General features: G+C 43.5%; 1 protein-coding gene across 1 annotated transcript; it reads left to right on the top strand.

Moving 5' to 3' along the window:
- Positions 1-1619: 1619 nt before the first annotated feature.
- LOC123441165 (protein FIZZY-RELATED 3) lies at positions 1620-5099 on the top strand. Its single transcript, XM_045117669.1, has 9 exons — positions 1620-2301; positions 2402-2524; positions 2609-2713; positions 3341-3520; positions 3657-3914; positions 4016-4117; positions 4427-4489; positions 4579-4647; positions 4791-5099. The coding sequence occupies exons 1-9, from the start codon at positions 1795-1797 to the stop codon at positions 4842-4844; spliced, it is 1461 nt and encodes a 486-aa protein (XP_044973604.1). The 5' UTR covers positions 1620-1794; the 3' UTR covers positions 4845-5099.
- Positions 5100-18904: the final 13805 nt, after the last annotated feature.

Here is an 18904-nt window from a genome sequence, read left to right as displayed (position 1 = left end):
GAAATCCCACTATGCGATGCGGGTGGAGGGGAGGCGAAAGTGTGAGCGGCACACCCAAATCCCACGAGATGGTGTGTGGCGGATGTTGGGTTGGTAGGAGACTGGGTGACGTGCCAAGACCCCGTGGTGGCCCGTGAGAGGGAATGGAATGAGTTTGTGGAGGGAGAGGGGTCGTCACGCCATAATCCCACGCGCGTATTGTCAGCCTGTAGGCAATTTTCAAATTTTGCCCCAACCCATCCCTTTTGGCAACATATTTTGTCAAAACCTAGCCCTTTTGATCTGGAAAGATTGCCACAAGACCAAATTTTGTGTTGGAAGGAACACAAGATCGCTCCGAAATTGATGTTGAAAGATTGCATTCGGTGGAAGCTTGCATGTGACGAGCATTTCCGCACCGGGGAGCATAGGGCGAGCCCCGCTTGTCAGCGTTAACGGCAACGGCTACTCTGCCCCGCCAGCGCAGACACAACTCCCCGTCTGCAATAGAAAAAAGGCCAACCCAGGTCACCGACCCGTGCCATTATCCCGCACGGAGATGGGTCGTAGCGCCATAATCCCGCGCGCATGGTCTCACGTAGCAATTTTGAAATTCCACCAAAATCTAGATCTCTTTTGGTAATAGATTTTGTCAAAACCCAACCCTTTTGATCTGGAAATATCACTAGAGGATTCAAATCGTCTATTAGAAGGATCACAAGATCACTACAAGATTGATGTGGAAAGATTGCATCTGGTGGAAGCTTATGTGTGATGATCATATCTACATGCGGGGAGCATACGATGGGACCCACATGTCAGGGTCAACAACAACGGCTACTCTGCTCGGGCGGACAAGTGTACTTTTGTCTCCGCTTAAAGATATCATTAACAGGCGTACGAATATGGGCATATCAACTGTGTCGGGCATAGTGAAGATAAATATGGTCATCTGGGAGTAAATTGATCGTTTTCTGTTAAGAATTAATATATTCCAAGTATGCATACGTTACTTTGAAAACTCTACTCAAATAACCAACAAAAGAAATGTCCGATCAGTACCGTTACAACTAAAAGGAGTACGATATTGTTTGATCGTGCATGGATAGCGGATGGCGGAAGCATGGACGTCACTCTAAAATCCCATTGTTCGGTAGGGCCTGAGGGGTGGCGGAAGCGTGGGCGGCACGTAAAAATCCCACCACTCGGCGTGAGGCGGATGGACGGTTGGCGGGAGAGCGGGTGACGCGCCAAAGCCCACGACGACGCGGGAAGGGGAGGTTGAGGCGGGAGCGGGGTCACTGCGCTAAAATCCTGCGCGCGCACCGTCCGTCCGTAGGCAATTTTCAAATTTCACCACAACCAAGCTCTTTTGGCAACAAATTTTGTCAAAACCTAGCCCTTTTGATCTGGAAAGATTGCTAGGGGATGAAATCTTGTGTTGGAAGGAACACAAGATCGCCCCAAAATTGATGTGGAAAGATTGCATCCGGTGTGCGACGAGCATATCCGGAAGGGTGGAGCGTAGGGCGGGCCCCGCGTGTCGGCGTCAGCGGCAACGGCTACTCTGCCCCGCCGGCGCAGACACGGCTCGCCGCCCGCAATAGAAAAAGGCCAGCCCAGGTTACCGTTGCAGACTGCCTCGTTCCATCCCCTGATCCCCATCCCCATCCCCATCGCCATCGATCTCGCCGCCGCCACCCACCCACCCACCCACCCCGCCGACCTCGCCGCCGGTCGCCACCCACCCAAAGCCGGCGTCTTGGTCGGCCGGGTCGAGCGGCGGAGGCTACGACTCGGATCGGTCCTGTCGCCATGGCGGCGGCGGCGTCCGGTGCGTCCGCGGGGGCGGGGGCCAAGCCGGGGCGGCTGAACGTGCCGGCGGGGATGGCGGGGTCGCTCCGCCTGGACCCGTCCTCCCCGGCCTCGTCCGCCTCCTCCGCGGCGGCGGCGGCGCGCCTGCTCGAGATCCCCAAGACTCCGTCGCCGTCCAAGGTCACCTACAGCGACCGCTTCATCCCCTGCCGCTCCTCGTCCCGCCTCCACAACTTCTCGCTCGCCGACCGCCCCTCCCCGGGCTCGGGCTCCCGGGACGACAGCAGCGCCTACTCGCGCCTTCTCCGCGCCGAGCTCTTCGGGGGCGACTCCTCCCCGGGCGGCGACAAGCAGGAGTCCCCCGGCTCCAACAACCTCTTCCGCTTCAAGACGGACCCTCGCTCCTCGGCACCCTCCTCCCCCTTCGCCGAGAAGCTCGACTGCACCGGCGTCGGCTCCCCCACCCCCAAGAAGGCGCCCCGCAAGGTCCCCAAGACGCCTCACAAGGTTTGATCCGCCCGCCCGCGCAATTCCACAAACACCTCGCGTGCACCGAATTCTCTTCTAGGGCCGAACTAACTGATGTTTGCTCGTCGCCGGCGTGCAGGTGCTGGACGCGCCGTCCCTGCAGGACGACTTCTACCTGAACCTCGTCGACTGGTCCTCCCAGAACATGCTCGCCGTCGGCCTCGGCACCTGCGTCTACCTCTGGTCCGCATCCAGCAGCAAGGTGCGTTTCTTTCTTTCTTTACATCTTCTTCTTGCATCTTGTGGATCACGCACAATTCAGATTGCTAATGGCACCGTCATCCAGGTCACCAAGCTGTGCGATCTGGGGCCGAGGGACAGCGTCTGCGCCGTGCACTGGACGCGCGAGGGCTCCTACCTCGCCGTCGGCACCAGCCTTGGAGACGTCCAGGTATAATCTTCAACTGATTAGACAATGTAGTCGATATACGTCGTAGGACTCTGAACTGTTTGGTTCACGACTTGGGCAAATTGATATCACTGATACACATTGGAAGAAAACCTCACAGCACACAAGATTAGAAATTTGGGAAGTTATTTTTTTTATTTGCTTCAAGTATATTTCTAGTATACATCACATCACAGAACTGTTTGTTTGTTTTACTGTGTCACATATACATCTAAGATCAGTATGAAAGGCTGATATGATTCACTTGTGGCATCTCTGTCTGCACTTTCAGACTATTTTCCACTTGAGTAAAGTTACTCAAGTGTTATCCTGTATGTACTTTGTTTGTTTGAAGTAGAAATTATCAGTCTTCTGTGCCAAGAACATGATATATATCTGTCTGCACTTTCAAACTGTTTTTGACTTGAGCAAGTTTGCTTAAGAGTTTCAGCAAACACTCTGAAGTAGATGTAATCAATCTTGTGTGTCAAGAACATGACATATAACTGTCCGCACTTTCAAACTGTTTTCCACCTGAGTTAGCTTCAGAGTTTCAGCAAATACTCTGAAGTAAATATGAGCAATCTTGTGTGCCAAGAACATGACGTATAAGTGTATGTACTTTGACAGATTTGGGATAGCTCTCGCTGTAAGAGGATTAGGAACATGGGAGGACACCAGACGCGGGCGGGGGTGCTAGCGTGGAACTCCACCATATTGTCCTCCGGTAGCAGGGACAAGAACATATTGCAGCATGACATCCGTGTCCCCACTGACTACATCAGCAAATTTGCTGGCCACAGATCAGAGGTGAGATTTCTTCCACAGGCATAACATCCCTGCAGAATAATCAACTCACTTGCATCGCACCTTGAAAGGATCCTGCCGTGTAATGCTGGGATTTGTAAGCTCTTTCTGAATATGAGTTGACGATTAATCTGTGCAGGTCTGTGGGTTGAAATGGTCGCACGACGACCGCGAGCTTGCCTCTGGTGGAAATGACAACCAGCTTCTAGTATGGAACCAGCGGTCGCAGCAGCCGGTGCTGCGACTGACTCAACATACCGCCGCGGTTAAAGCGATAGCATGGTCACCCCACCAGCACAGCCTGGTGGCGTCAGGAGGCGGGACGGCTGACAGGTGTATCAAGTTCTGGAACACCGCTAATGGAAATATGCTCAACTCAATTGACACAGGCAGCCAGGCAAGTTCCATATAGTTTTGGACAAAGACCAAATATGTCTGTGATGTATGTTGCTCTAAATAAATGTGTGCTGTTATACTTATCGCCGCTTTCTGTTGCAGGTTTGCAACCTTGCCTGGTGCAAGAATGTGAATGAGCTTGTGAGTACCCATGGGTACTCCCAAAACCAAATAATGGTGTGGAAGTATCCATCCATGTCAAAGGTAAGCTTACATATTTAGTGGATAGCTCAATATTAAGATATTTGTAAACTGGTTCATGGATATATTAGCTGGAGGAAACCTCTGCAAATAATTCATTCTGCAAGTTAACTGAGCATTCTCTTGGCTTGCTTTAGTCTCTGAATGCTTCAACTTTTTTAACCTGTCTATGACAGTTGCTTTAGTCTCTGAATGCTTCAAACTTTTAATATCTGTATCACTGCATGCTGAGCAAATGTTCGTGGGGAGTGTACATCAGTGCACAACTACAATGACACCCTCAGTCACTGACCATCGATCTTTGAACAACAGGTTGCGACTCTTACCGGACACACGCTGCGTGTGCTTTACCTCGCAACGTCCCCCGATGGACAGGTAAACCCCATTATTCAGAATCAAATATCGGCCTGCTTATAGGAACATTGCGAATATGGGAATGTAACGTGCCCTTCCATTTTGTATAGACAATAGTAACAGGAGCCGGCGACGAAACTCTCAGATTTTGGAACATTTTCCCTTCAATGAAAGCGCAGGTAGGCCTCCTTGAAGACCCGGAACCATTTCAATAGATTTTCTCTTTCTCGAACACGCACCCCCAATGCGTGCCATTTTGTTTGAACATGGACCTTTGACTACTTCTAACTTGTGGCACCACTTTGTTTACATTCTCATTCAGGCTCCCGCTCGTGATGCTGGGCTCTTTTCTTTTTCGAGAAGCCACATCCGGTGACAAGTCGCAGAGGGACCGACCAAAGAAGACAAAGATATATATGTGACTGCCAAACATATTTTCGTTGCATGTGCAGTTCTTGAGTGATTCTGTACATTTTGTGTGGCCTGATCTGATCCATTATTCCGTTGCCCATTAACTTAACTCATTTGTTGTAGTAGAAACTCATAAACTCTGCAGATGTAAGTCTTGTTTGACAGAAAATGTTAGAGAGAAATGGAGACCAACCAGGGTTATCCATGTACTTTTAAATCATACAATGTTGTGATTGTGCTTGTACTTGTACTCAGACCTGATGATGATATAGCTCAAACTTGTGAGGCCATGTCTTGTTCTTGTTGCAGCAACTGCTTGTTTCTTACCACTATGCCTTGTTCTTCTTTCATTGACAACTGTCTCCTCTGCTTTGGATTGAGGCTCTACATTCTGATTAGGCTCATGCTGCACCACCTGTCTCTATCTCTTAATAAGTACTCCTTCTGTTCCTAAATATAAGTCTTTAAAGAGATTTCATTAGGGGGACTAAATACGGAGCAAAATGAGTGAATCTACACTCTAAAGCATGTCTATATACATCCGTATGTAGTTTTGTAGTGGAACCTCTAAAAAGACTTATATTTAGGAACGGAGTAGTATTACTGAGAGCCTTGGACTCGTTTTGTTAACAACGTATACATATTGCACATTTTGTACGAAATTTCGTAGGTTTAGAATCCATCACATGGTGATGCTTGTTCCTTCCGAAGCAAGCTTGCTATGACGAAAACCGTAAAACTTCCATGTTGAAAAGACAAAATTAACTCCTGCGTATTCAGATTTTTCTTCACCATGCACGACACAAAATTGATATGGCCATATTGGGACACTAACCAATGATGCCTCTAAAGTTTAAACAGAGACAAAAGTAAGCTTGCATCATCACGTCAATTAAAAGATAACCATAGCACGCCGAGAGGAGAGAGGGGGGGGGGGCAATGCACAACATGCTCCGCAAAACAAAGGAAAACCATGTTTCACCCCTATTGATAAAAAAGTGAACTTAGAGAGCTGATGGTCAAGTCTCGTTCCCAACAATTTCTCTCTATAGAGAGCTCATGGTCATGCCTACGTTTTTGGTTGTCCCGTTGACGCTATGCCATTTACATGTTTGTGTCTCCCTCTTGGAACTACTTAACCACCAATGACTGACCTGATGTCTCTAGTTCATAATACTGAAAGAAGAGTTTAGAGTACTGCTAAGCTTATGTCAGGCATGCGGCAAAAAAAAAACTTATGTCAGGCATGGTCTGCATGGACTAAAGATCACCTTAATTAAATCGTTGCTCTCATGGTCAGTTACGTGACAAGTTCCATCCATCTTGCGCCTAAGTTTGTGGACATGTTTGATAAGATCTATAGCGTTGCTTGTTGACTAAAAAGTCAGAGCAAGATGAGTTATGAAATTCACTTGTCGGCTAGGATAAGGTATATATGTTGCCCAGAGGAAAATGGTGGTCTCAGTGTGACTAATACATAGGTTCACAATGAAGTCATGAAACTTTCGGACAATTTTTATAACCACACTGATATTCAATGGGTAAAAATCCTTTAGGAAACATATTACAACAACACTATTCCTCTTGCTTCTCCCTGATGCGACTCTTACTGGTGGCGTTCTGTTATCAAATTAAGGCACATCTATAGAGGGAATCTCTAATTGTGTGATTCTAAGAGGGATGAAAGTATCGATGTGGCATGACTAATGGAATGCAACCAATATATCTGATCAGTTTATTCCAACAATTCTTACACGAGGTTGAAGATATATTATTTCGCTCCTTCAATATATACTATTGAGAACCTCAACTTTATCTTTATCTGCCACTATCCCCGCAAGCTCGTGCTGAGTTGGAACAAGCTAAAAACATCGGACACACCCATTTACATAATGATGATTCATTAGACTCTTGGATCTGTACTTGCGGAGCAAAAATTATTGCAAAAAAGTTATTACATGAATTGTCATGTCATAGTTAGATTGCATCTCCAGAGTCTTTTCACTAGATTTGGAAAGTCTTAAGGTTTAAATGAAACTTAAGGTTGTCATGTAGCTTAGCTGACAGATTAAACACAAGAAATATGCTTAGGCGCGCCATGTCAATGTAGATTATGATTTCTCATGTGTGCTGCTGGAGTGCTAGTGGAGAGGAAACTACTAAACACATGACTTTTAAATGTCCATTCTTCTTGTGATGTTGGTCCATGATGGGTATCAATTGGACTCCGAATAGCTCTCGGATTGAAGCTGTTCAAAGGGCAAAACAAAATCTCTCCGCGAGCCATTTCTATGAGATCTACACTATTGCTGCCTGAAACATTTGGAAAGAGATAAATACTTTATTTTCAAGTGGCTAGGCCTTAGTAATTATATAGAGTTTCCACTGAACTAACTTGGCACATTGGACAAAGGCTCACCTAACTTGTCTAAAATATAGGGCTTCCACTGATCTTAGTAATTATATCATTGTATTCGTACAACCCCTTTAATCTTAGAATTTTCTCTCTTAATTTCTTCTGATACTTTTTGTGGGGATTATTTTCCTCGTAGTCATGTACATATAAATATATTTTATTTAATATAAAAAGTAGGAGCCTCTCCTACAGTTTAAACTTGAAACAAGAAATCACAACACCACGGGGGGTGGGGAGGTTCCCTTCCTCCTTCACTCTCACCCCTTCCCCATTCTTCTCCATCCTCCTTCCTCTTTATCTTCTCATGCAATTTAACAACGACGAAATTCTTTCTCCCCCTTTCTTTCCCCGCATGATTTGACAATGGAAAAGTCCCATGTGTTGTTTGGTTTTTATCTCCTGGATGATCGGCCTAGGTACGCCTCCAGAAAATGCTTCACAGTTGCAATGCGACCAAAATAGGAGAAGGACTCACTACCATACGAGAATCCATTGGGAGGAAGGGAACCGTAGTCACCAACTCGGATGGGAGGCGGAGGGGAATAATGACATCAAACTTATTACTTTCCAAGCATGTCCATGTGATCCTAAAATATAATCGGACGACTATACTCAAAAACTTTTTTCTCAACGCAGTTCATGAGCATCCAGGCATGCAGAACATGTGAAAAGAAAACCAAACAAAAATAACAGTTAACACAGAGACTTTTTAAAAGAAATTAATTGAAGTCAAATTAAGCAATAAAAATATGAAAAGAAAAATAGAGCAACACTTCAAGTCTCGAAACTAAAAGGTAAAAGCACGGATTTTTGCTGGCATGACTTCAGTTAAGAGAGAGTTCACCATTACAGATATACAAAAAAGTAATAATTAAATTATTACAAATAAATTGTCCTAATATAATATTATTAACAAAAATTAAATATTATAATTTTACGTATGTTACATTCCGAAATATCAAAGTGAGGCATTCTCAAGAACATAGATATATAGCCATTGTTGCATAGAAACAAAACATAGTGATTCCTAATGTTTGTCACTTAGAGAACCTTCAGTTAACATATTTATATATTTTGGGCAACACCACGGTCATATACTCATATGAAATTAAGGGAGCTTGTGGGCTCGTAATAAATCACTAAGATGCATGCACACTTTTTTATCATTTTCAAACTGACACCTAATCATGTGATGAGAGTCAAATACATACTCTGAAGTAGCTCCTTTTGGTTTGCTCAGAGTCAAGAGGGTTGCATGTGAACATCATAAATCTTTGAGACCCTATAAATGTTGAAGATCAGGAAGTGGCTAGGTTTGCTCTTATGTTTGGTTGTCATCTGGGCACCCGACCTTTCACATACCATCAGACCAAAACTAGAAGATTTCATGCCGGTGCTTGATTGAATTGGTAGACATTTGACTGCTAGTTTGCTCTACTGGCTCAAGCGGGAATATTTCAATTATTAAACTCAAACTTATCTTCCACTTCCATTTAAATTTATATTCCTTTCCCATCCCCCTAACATTCTCAAACAAATGGGAAGGATTCAACGTCAACTTCTATGGTGTTAGAATGGCAACGAGCTTCTCAGTCCTTGGTGGCTTTGGATCAGGTTTGTAAAACCCAAAACAAATTAGGTCTTGGAAATATGAATATGCAGAATAAAGCTTTGTTGATGAAGCATTTCCATAAAATATTCAATAAGGAGGATGTAATGTTCAAATTAATATATAGAATACATGTTATTATGGGGTAGCCCTTCATTGGAATAGATTATGTTGTTCTTTCTAGCGGAAGGATATCTTCAAGCTTATTGAGAAATATGGGTTAATTGGAGAAGTGGAGGTTTTTAGTGGAGATTATGTCATGTTTTGGAATGACAACTGGGAGTTGGGATCCTTGTCTCAACCATTGCAATCCAGATTTCAGCATTCATCTTCCTTTTTCCAGTGAAAAATCACTTCAACGAGAGAAGTGATAGCTGAGGAATATAAATAGACTCCTTTCTCTCTTCCTCTCACTTTAGAGGCTTATAATGATCTAGTGATTTTGCAATCCCTGCTTGACCAACACCCTTCTGTAATGGATGCTACCTTGATGGCAAAGTATGATATCTGGTCTGGCCCAGTAAGTCTAAGAATTTTCCGCCCACAATTTCTATACAATGGCACACCATCATCCGCATTCAGATGTTACCCTCTCTTGGATTTCGTAAAGTTGTCGCACTATGAAGACCGAGGAATTTGCATGGCTTCTTCCGAATGGCACGGTTAATAAACAAGACATATGTTAGTAACACGCCATTGGCATGTGATTGATGAAACAAATTGTGTGCTTTGCCCTACTAGATCAAGGGAAGATGGGAACCTTTTTTTCTTTTTCCTTTAATGCAATTTTAGCAGCATGATTTGGGCCTATCTTCAGATTGCTCGGCTACTTGCAACCACAATGTTTGAAGTGGCTACTAATGTCCATAGAAGCTTTGGTGAGCCTTTTTCTCCGAAGTGGCCTTCACTGGCTGTTGACATACTTGGTTGCAGCATAAGATTTTTATGAATAATATACCCTCTTTTTCAAGTGGAGAGCTGGGTTTACTCATGATAGGTATCCGATGCAGCATATGATTAAGCCTAGGTTTAAATATATACTCTTCAGACAGCTATCTTTTTACCTCCTTAGGTAGGTGCCTCCTTTTTGTTCCCGTTCTGAAAATCTTGTTACACATTCTGTTCTAACATTATTTTGGCTTTAATACGTTGGAAGGGGTTGTGGGGCTTTCGCCTTACAGTGTACAGTTAAAAACTGACATTTAACCAAAATATAGAGGAATGAATGGAAGTGTTGGATAGTTTAATGCATTTCATGTATCTAGTTTACCATACATTGGCTTATGAGACCTCTTTTACATAAAGATTACAGGAATTATGATAGTTTATAGTTCCATAGCACTTTTTCGTGGATATCGCATATCAACTTTTTTGCGCATTTCCGTAACTAAGCAAGGTTTAATTTTTACCTATTTAATTAGACCGAAACAAAACATAGAGTGAATCATTAGAGTAGGGTGAATTGGCTTGTTAATGACCTTTCGTTAACCGCTGAGCTAATTACCTTTGTGTCGTTATTTTCTGTGGGCTAGTGAAAACCTATTTCCCGTCCCTCTCTAGCGCCATTTCCGCACGAGACACAACATGCACTAGAAAAATCAGCCAAGCTCGTCACTTGTAGTCTTTCAGAAAATGAATAATATTGCGGCTATCTAGAGGTGTATCCATGCACATGGCGGATAGTGGTGTTTGCGACGATCATTTACATGTTTTTTAGAATCGAGAGCTGGGTTACTCCTGATATGTTTCTGTTGCAACATATGATCAAGCCTAAATTTAAAGATATAATCTTAAGATGGCTAGCTTTTTTACCTCCTTGGGTAGGTGCCTTCCTGTTCTTAACATCTTATTGTACATTTTATTGTACATTTTATTGTAACATTGTTTTGTCTAATAAAGTGGATGGGTTGTGGGGCTATTGCCTAACAAAGTTACAACCTATCAAGATATAGAAGCATAAATGGTGATGTTGGATAGTTCAGTGCCTTTCATGTATCTAGTTTATTTATATATTAGTTACATATACACTTTAGGAATTATGAAAGTTTATAGTTCCATAACATTTTTCTATGGATATGTCATATCTAGCATTTATCGAGTTACGAGCTTAACGATCTGAGCTACCGAGTTTTCATGAAACTCGCGAGCTAGGAGATTTTCGTCCAGCCCTACTCTCTAGTGCCATTTCGGCTGGACAACACGACCTTCCACCAGACTAGTTAGCCAAACTACTCACTCATAGGCTATAAAATAATGAATAATGTGGCTATTTAGAGGGGCATCCACGCACACAGTGCATGGTAGTGACAATCATGTACATGTTTTTCTGTGGCTTGGCTCCATTCAGCGGCGGCAATTTTGGATATGTAGTGTCAATTGACTGGTTGGTTACACCGAACAATCTCCTACACCGTTCCCCGTGTGTGCATTGTGTGATGGGGGAGAATATCTGGTGCTTCCGTGATACAGGCTCTCGTGCCGTCGGGTCGGGCGGCATCTCGGAGCTGCTGTAGTTCGTGTACCTGCCTGCAATATTCAGACTCCTAGGAGTTTTTTTTTTTTTTTTTTTTTTTTTTTGCAAAAAATGTTTGACATCTCTTGTGAGCCCTTGGATTTGAGATCCTACGGGAGAGCCTGCAATGTAGCACCCGGGCTTAGGTACTCCGGGAGCATCACATACTTTTCCGGGGTACCCGGGCTTAGGTAATCGGAAGGGAGGTCATGGTCTGTTCGGAGAGGTGGGAGGAACCCATGTAGGTTGTCATGGGTGCACGGCAGAAGTTGCTACATGCGCACTAGAAACGGGGTAGTGGAGCCCACGCCCACCCAGTGGCACCCTATTTTCTTTTCTTCTTGGATTTTTTGTTTTGTTGAAAAACATAATTTGGGTGTTTGGGTAAAATTTAAAAGGTTGGAACTTCTAAAATTTGAAGTTCTGAAAGTTCAAAGTCTCCCAAAATGTTCAAACCTGAAAGCTGAATTCCAAAAGTAGAAAGTTGGAAAAAGAATGCTCTAAGATTCTAGGGGATTTAAAATCCAAAAATACATAGGTGAACGTGGTTCCACGAACACCTATGTGAATAGTAAATTTAAGAAAATAGTGGAAAAAAAATAAAAAACTGAAATTTTGGGGTATACATGATCGACCATTCTATTCACGTATGAAGTCTCGTGAAGGAATGACACCGGGTTATTCCGTAGTGAATTTTGTTTGAGTCTGATCTTACATTCTTTCAAAGGGTGTTTTCAATTGTAGAAATTGGGAACAACAAGTGTCGTTGAACCTCCACAAACGAGTTAATCAAAACATTAGCCACCACAACTATTAGAAACACAATGCAAAGGGCATGCCCTAAACAGATCATCCAACCAACAATTGTCACCTCAAACAACATCAATTTTAACCAAATTTCCTTGTCGATGCACCAACCATCCTTAAATGCCTAAGAGGAGACAACAGATGGGTATCAGGACTTAGTTGGACTGGAAAAAGCAACCGTCTTGGACTACATAGGCCCATGAAGATCAGCTCGGACCAACAGCAAGAATCAGAGAACCACAACACATAATCTCCAAGACATGTCTATAGACACGATGCTCCCAACAAAGTAACAATGCCAAGACGCCGCCAAAGTTGATCGGGCAAAAGGCCTAGGCTTTCACCCGGAGATAACAACACAATCGAGGAGACATAGATGTTGAGATATCACAGCTACGCCTCTAAGGAGGGGAACAATGGCCACGGGCGCGGGTCGCCGGCAGCACTATACTGACCAAAGACGGGCAATATTTTCATGTGTAACATCACACACCTCCCACCATTCCCATCGGATTAAGGCCATAATGTCCATGCTGGGTCACACCGCGGCGGCAGCATCACCTCGCCATCATGACCATAACGTCATGGAACACCAACAGCCCGCATGCCCGACGAAATGCATGCCATCTTCCACCACCTGCATGATCGTGAACAAAGGAGCAACTAGTGACGACCAAGGCCGCCGGCACCACAAGAAGCAACTAGTGACGCCACTTAGGTGGAATGCTTCAATGCGGTTGCAGCCTAGGGGTCCAAATCAGGCCCAGTATGGACCCCAGATCTACTCCATGCCGTAGCCTCTCTCTACAACACTACCGATATTGTTGGCGTAACCAGGGGTACCACCGCACTCCAGCCACCGCCCGGTTGCAGCTCGTGCAGTTCGTCAAGCGTGCCATTTCTTTGTGCTGAATATAACTTTGATTTTGTCATTTTTACGCTGAATGAAACAGGTGCCATTTCTTTGTGCAATTTCATAGGTGAGTAGAGTGCTTGATCATGTATGCTAAAAAGAGTTCAGATTTTTCCAATTTGTTTCCTGTATTTTACCATTCATAATGGCGTGTAATGAACCATGTTCCAAAAATTCCTGTCAATTGAAAATCACAAAAAATTAAAATTCCTGAAGCTGGACGAGGAAGTTTCGGAAGGCCGTTCTGAGATATTTGGAAGTGTTAAGAGTATCTACAACAGACGCGCAACCGCGCGATGCGATAAAACCTTTTTTCAGCTTGGAAATAGCTGTCTTTTTGCGCGGCAGAGCGCTGGCTCTAACGGCCCCTGCAAAATATGGTGTGCGCGAGCAGCTCCAGCAGGCACGCTAACCTACAATGCGGGCGAGCAACCGGGGCTTGCAAATAAGATTTTACATGTCTATTTTGACAATATGATGATGTTTCAAACATTAAACAAATATGCAAAATAAAGACATAGCATAGTTCAATTACACGACACATTAAAAATCATGCCAAATCATCATTCAACCAAGTCTAAAATCACCCAATCAAGTTCATGACATAAAAGTTCACACAAACAAATGGCACATCAATAATCATGCCACATCATCATCGTCCTCCTCTTCCTTAGATTCTTCATCCTCATCCGGCGACGGCGCGGATGGGGTGGCCGGAAAGGGTGGCGGAAGTGGGTCGCGGGCACATGAAATAAGCGACGCGCGATGTCGATTTGCTCCGCAAGCTGAATCAACTATGCCATACGCGCATTTTTTACGTGTCCGCTGGAGCGTTCTGAACGGTTGCGCGGGTAAAAAAGACAATTTTTCGAGCGGGGCGCGCGGGTTGGACATGCTCTAAAAGGAAGGAAAGCAAAAAAAAAAAAAGGGGGAAACGCCAAAAATAAAACCCTTCCAAATTTACGCCATTAATTAATTGGAATTGAGCGCGTTCAACAGTGAGAAGCACCTTGTGCTCCAGCACTCGGCAGTCAGCACAAAACGACGGAAATTAATGCACGCGGAACCCAGCTGCATGCGCGCAGATCAGGATCAGATCGAAGCTAGAAAAGCCTTCCCTTCCCAGCTTCAATCCCCGTTCCCCGTTTCCAATCCAGTCGCCAGCTCCTACGCGACGCGATCGACGACGATGAACAAGGTCAATCTCAACAAGCTTTGCCAGCAGCGGCGGTGGGCGGCGCCGGCCTACACCGACCGGCGCGAGGGCCCTGAGCACGCGTCAAGGTTCCATGCCACCGTCGCCGTCGGCGGCGCTGAGTTCAGCTCGCCGCCATCCGCCGGATCCCGCACGCTTCTCCAGGCGCAGGACCTCGCCGCCAGGGCAGCGTTGGAGCACCTCCCCGCCCCGCCTCCGCAACCACTGCCCGGTGAGTATGCATGATGTATGCGCCCTAGATAGATCTCGTTGGAGCGCCACTCCGCTCCTCCGCAGCTACTGCCCGGTGAATACGTATGCGCCGCGCCCTAGATATATATATCTCGTTTTGTTCAAGATCGTATGCTGCTTGACAGTCGGCTGCCGAAGCAGACGCGAGACGACTCCCAAAAACATGATTCGCCTCCTCATGCTCTACAACATCACAGGAAGATCAACTTGTTTTTTTTTTTTTTTGAAGGAAAGGAAGATCAACTTGTTAAGGGGCATGGCATGCTACGCGTCGGTCGACGGATCTTTTTATAAGATCTGCCGCCTCACGGGCCCACCCATCCGATGGAGCTCTCCGTATCATTTGTTTTCTGCAATGAAACTCTTGTTCATGTATTCCTGTAACGAGGCCATGTTGTATTTTTTTTTACTTTTTACAACAAGACTCTTGTTGTAAAAATAATAACATCGTCTTCATCGTATCTATTTTTTTGCAACAATACCCATGTTGTAAAAAAATTGTAACAACAACTCCTGCCGCTTACGCACTTGCGCAATCTTCGTTTGTTGACACCATTTTGCAACAACATCGTTGTCGTAGAGATACGATGAAAGACGTGTGTGGTCCAATTGGCCACACGTCAAGTGAAGGAAGCGGCGGACGCCCACGCTAGATCGGCGGGCCGATCAGAATCATTTCCCCTTGTTAAGACTACATCCACACTCTACATATCTAAGAGTCTAGTAGATTTTTTTCCTTTCAGAAATAAAGGAAGATCAACTTGTTAAGGGGCATGGCATGCTACGCGTCGGTCGACGGATCTTTTTAAGATCTGCCGCCTCGCGGGCCCACCCATCCGATGGAGCTCTCCGTATCATTTGTTTTCTGCAATGAAACTCTTGTTCATGTATTCCTGCAACGAGGCCATTTTGCAGTTTTTGCAAAAATATTCATGTTGTATTTTTTTTTACCTTTTACAACAAGACTCTTGTTGCAGAAATAATAAAATCATCTTCATCGTATCTTTTTTTTTTTGCAACAATACCCATGTTGTAAAAAATTGTAACAACAACTCCTGCCGCTTACGCACTTGCGCAATCTTTGTTTGTTGACACCATTCTGCAACAACATCGTTGTCGTAGAGATAAGATGAGAGCTGTGCGTGGTCCAATAGGCCACACGTCAAGCGAAGGAAGCGGCGGACGCCCACGCTAGATCGGCTGGCCGATCAGAATCATTTCCCCTTGTTAAGACTACATCCACACTCTACATATCTAAGAGTCTAGTAGACTTTTTTACTTTTTTTTTCTCTTCTCTTGATTGGCAAAAATTGATTTGATTTTTGTGTGTGTCTATCATGCCTTTGTCCCGTTTTTATTCCTGCCACTAAAAATGTTCATGATGTTCTTTCACACATGTTTCTTCTACATTTGTGGTTCGTACTCACTAATTATCTATTGCAGCAATCCATCTTCCTTACAAGTCACAGTTGCGAAATTATGCTCAGCAACTACGGAAGGATTTTCCTTTGTATAGCACCACTCAGATTGGTCCACATCATGAACCTATCTTCAAATCAAAAGTGACCATAGATGGGAGGACATTTGGATGTCTGCAAGGCTATCCGACAAAAAAGGAGACCGAATCGGCTGCTGCGGCAGCTGCCATGGTGACAATACGTCAAGAAGCAAAAAAAAAAAAAAGAGCAAATGCTTATGGTCCGTTCCACCTTTTTTTTTCTGTTCTCATGGGAGGCATTTTATTTCCACTGCCTCACCTCTATATCAGCACTAACATCCTTTGGCATTTATCTGTATTTGTAGAAAACACATTCATCTCCCACCTTGGATTTCAATATTCAAGACCCGACTAAAAACTGTATTGATTCACTCACTTCATTTAGTGAGAATTGACAAACTGGATCTCTATCAAATGTTCAGCATAAAAAAACCATCTCCTTCCTCCACACACACAAAAAAAAAACCTTGTGTCTGAAAATTCAACCCAAACCAACCCTTTTGCTCAACACAAATCAGTCTGGTGTTGAACTTGGATAGATTAGTGCCATGTTTCTCGGCATTGAGATAAACTAAGCATTTTTGCGACCAAGACATTGTCACCACTAAAAGATGTCTAGATACATTTGTATCTATATAAATCCGAGTTAACTAATTCGGGACGGAAGGAGTACTAAATTTGACAATTTGCATCTAACAAACTGCTTTACCAGTTGTAGGCTCTTCATGCATTTCTTTACCCGGAATCTAGATTAATCATAAGGTTCAATTCCAAATTTGTAGTGAAAATTTTAAAAACAAGAACATTTTAGGGGGGGGGGGCATAGGGCAATATCATTCTACTATCATAGAAGGCCATATGCAATAGTTTATGATATCCTAAATACCTTCGCGAAGCCAGAAATACTTTTGCAATGTATTTGCTGAATTTGTCAAAACTAATCTGATGGATTGCTTTACCTTCTGTAGGTTCGAGCAATGTCGGATGCAACTCCTCGGCATGTATTACCAGAGAAAGGAGACTCTCCCAAATCAATTGCGCACACTCAAGAAGAATGTTTTGAAGGGGGGGCTTCCAAGAAGCAAAAACAGATGCATGTTGGTGATCTTAATTTTCAACATTCCAAAATCAGTACGTAATTTAAATTCCAGAATTCAAGCTTCTTATTGTGAACACAGTTTTTAGTTTTAGCTTTTGTACTCAGTATCTGCAAAAAAATCATTATGGATATTATCTAAGTCGTTCTTGTTTATTACGATTATCATACTCTGATGTGATGGCTGACTGTTGTACCGGTAGTGCAACATGTGTTAAGTACTCGTACTAGTGTGGCTCAGGTACATTTTGATGGTGTATCAGATTATTAACATCTTAAAATAAAGCAAATTTCTGAACCTAGTCGATAGTACCTACTCCCCGAGTGAGGTGTTCTGGCTCTCCGCCTCCATGGAGGCATTTTATTGAAAAAAAATCAAAAATCAAAATTTTTGGATTCGAAAAAACCAGTAAAAAACTGTACAAGTAAAACAGAATATTATGCATATGTGTGTAAAATTTCAAGATGAAATACCTTGAAATGTGATCTGTACAAAAAAAAAATCCTAACCTGGGAGGATGAATAGCATCATGTGTTAAAAAGCCTCAGATTTATCTTTTTTGCACAGCCCTCATTTCAACGTATTTTGTCCTGAATATTTACACACTTGTGCATTATACCTCCGAGTATATCTATAATATTTTTCAGATTTTTTTAAAATGTAAAAATACAAATTTTGATGATTTTGAATTTTTCAAAAAACGGCCTAACTGGAGTTCGGCCTCCAAAAGGGATTTTCTGTACTCCCCGTAATCCCACCCCTAAAACATATATCTCCAAAAATGACACCATGTTACCACTAGCCTATGTATACTCTATCATGTATTGTATGTTCTTCTATCATTCACTATGAAAATGCTACCCTCATCAACAAGATTGGGCTGATTTCTCTAAGCATATAGCAGCAGTCACCTCCCAAATATTATGTTCTCAAACTTTTGGCAGTAGGACTAGGATACCATTTTCCATGTGATTGGTAATTGCACCGAACAAACTTCAAAAGTGTTTTTTGGCTTGTTAGGTTAAGCTGGAGGTGTAGGTAGTACACGTAATTTCGACAGAAGAATGGTTATGACCTAAAAATCACGATTTGTAATCAGCTGTAACTTTTGTCCATGCTAATTTTCTCATATGATGATATGTTCCATTCACGGTTCTAAAACCAGACTTGTAAGTGAACTTTTTCAGATTTTATTTTTTAGTAAGTGAACTTATTCAGATAACTAGTCATGATAGTACTGTTATAGTATTTTCTTTCGCTATTGTACACCCTTATATTCAAAACTTCTATTATACTGAATTAACATTTAAGCTAAATACAGCAACTGCGATGCCTGGTGCTTGTGCCAAGTGCGGTTGCTCGAAGACAACTGACCAGATCAAGGTCTACCGCCGCCATCCTGAAATGGTATTACCAGATGGGGCAACCATTCTCCCCTTTAGCGACGATGACTGGGTGGCTGTGAGGCTACCTTCCCCTCAACCCTGAAGGTATTCTTTGCTTAAGCATATTTTGATCGTTTATGTATCAGTATCCACTGCTCTCTGCTCGCAGTTCAACTAATTTGTTTTCGCTCTGTGTCCAAATTCCAGATGCAGGTGGTGGGTACTAGCGCAGCCAATGCACCTGTGCTGTTTTATGTTGCAGTTTTACCCCAAGTTTGGCTCAACATATCCACACTGCAGCTGTATTATGTGCCTCTTCGGTTCAACATTGTTATAGATTT

The sequence above is a fragment of the Hordeum vulgare genome, chromosome 3H (genome assembly GCF_904849725.1).
Source record: "Hordeum vulgare subsp. vulgare chromosome 3H, MorexV3_pseudomolecules_assembly, whole genome shotgun sequence".
NCBI classification, from domain to species: domain Eukaryota; kingdom Viridiplantae; phylum Streptophyta; class Magnoliopsida; order Poales; family Poaceae; genus Hordeum; species Hordeum vulgare.
The sequence above is the reverse complement of the archived record's forward strand: the minus strand, read 5'-3'. Positions and strand labels throughout refer to the sequence as shown.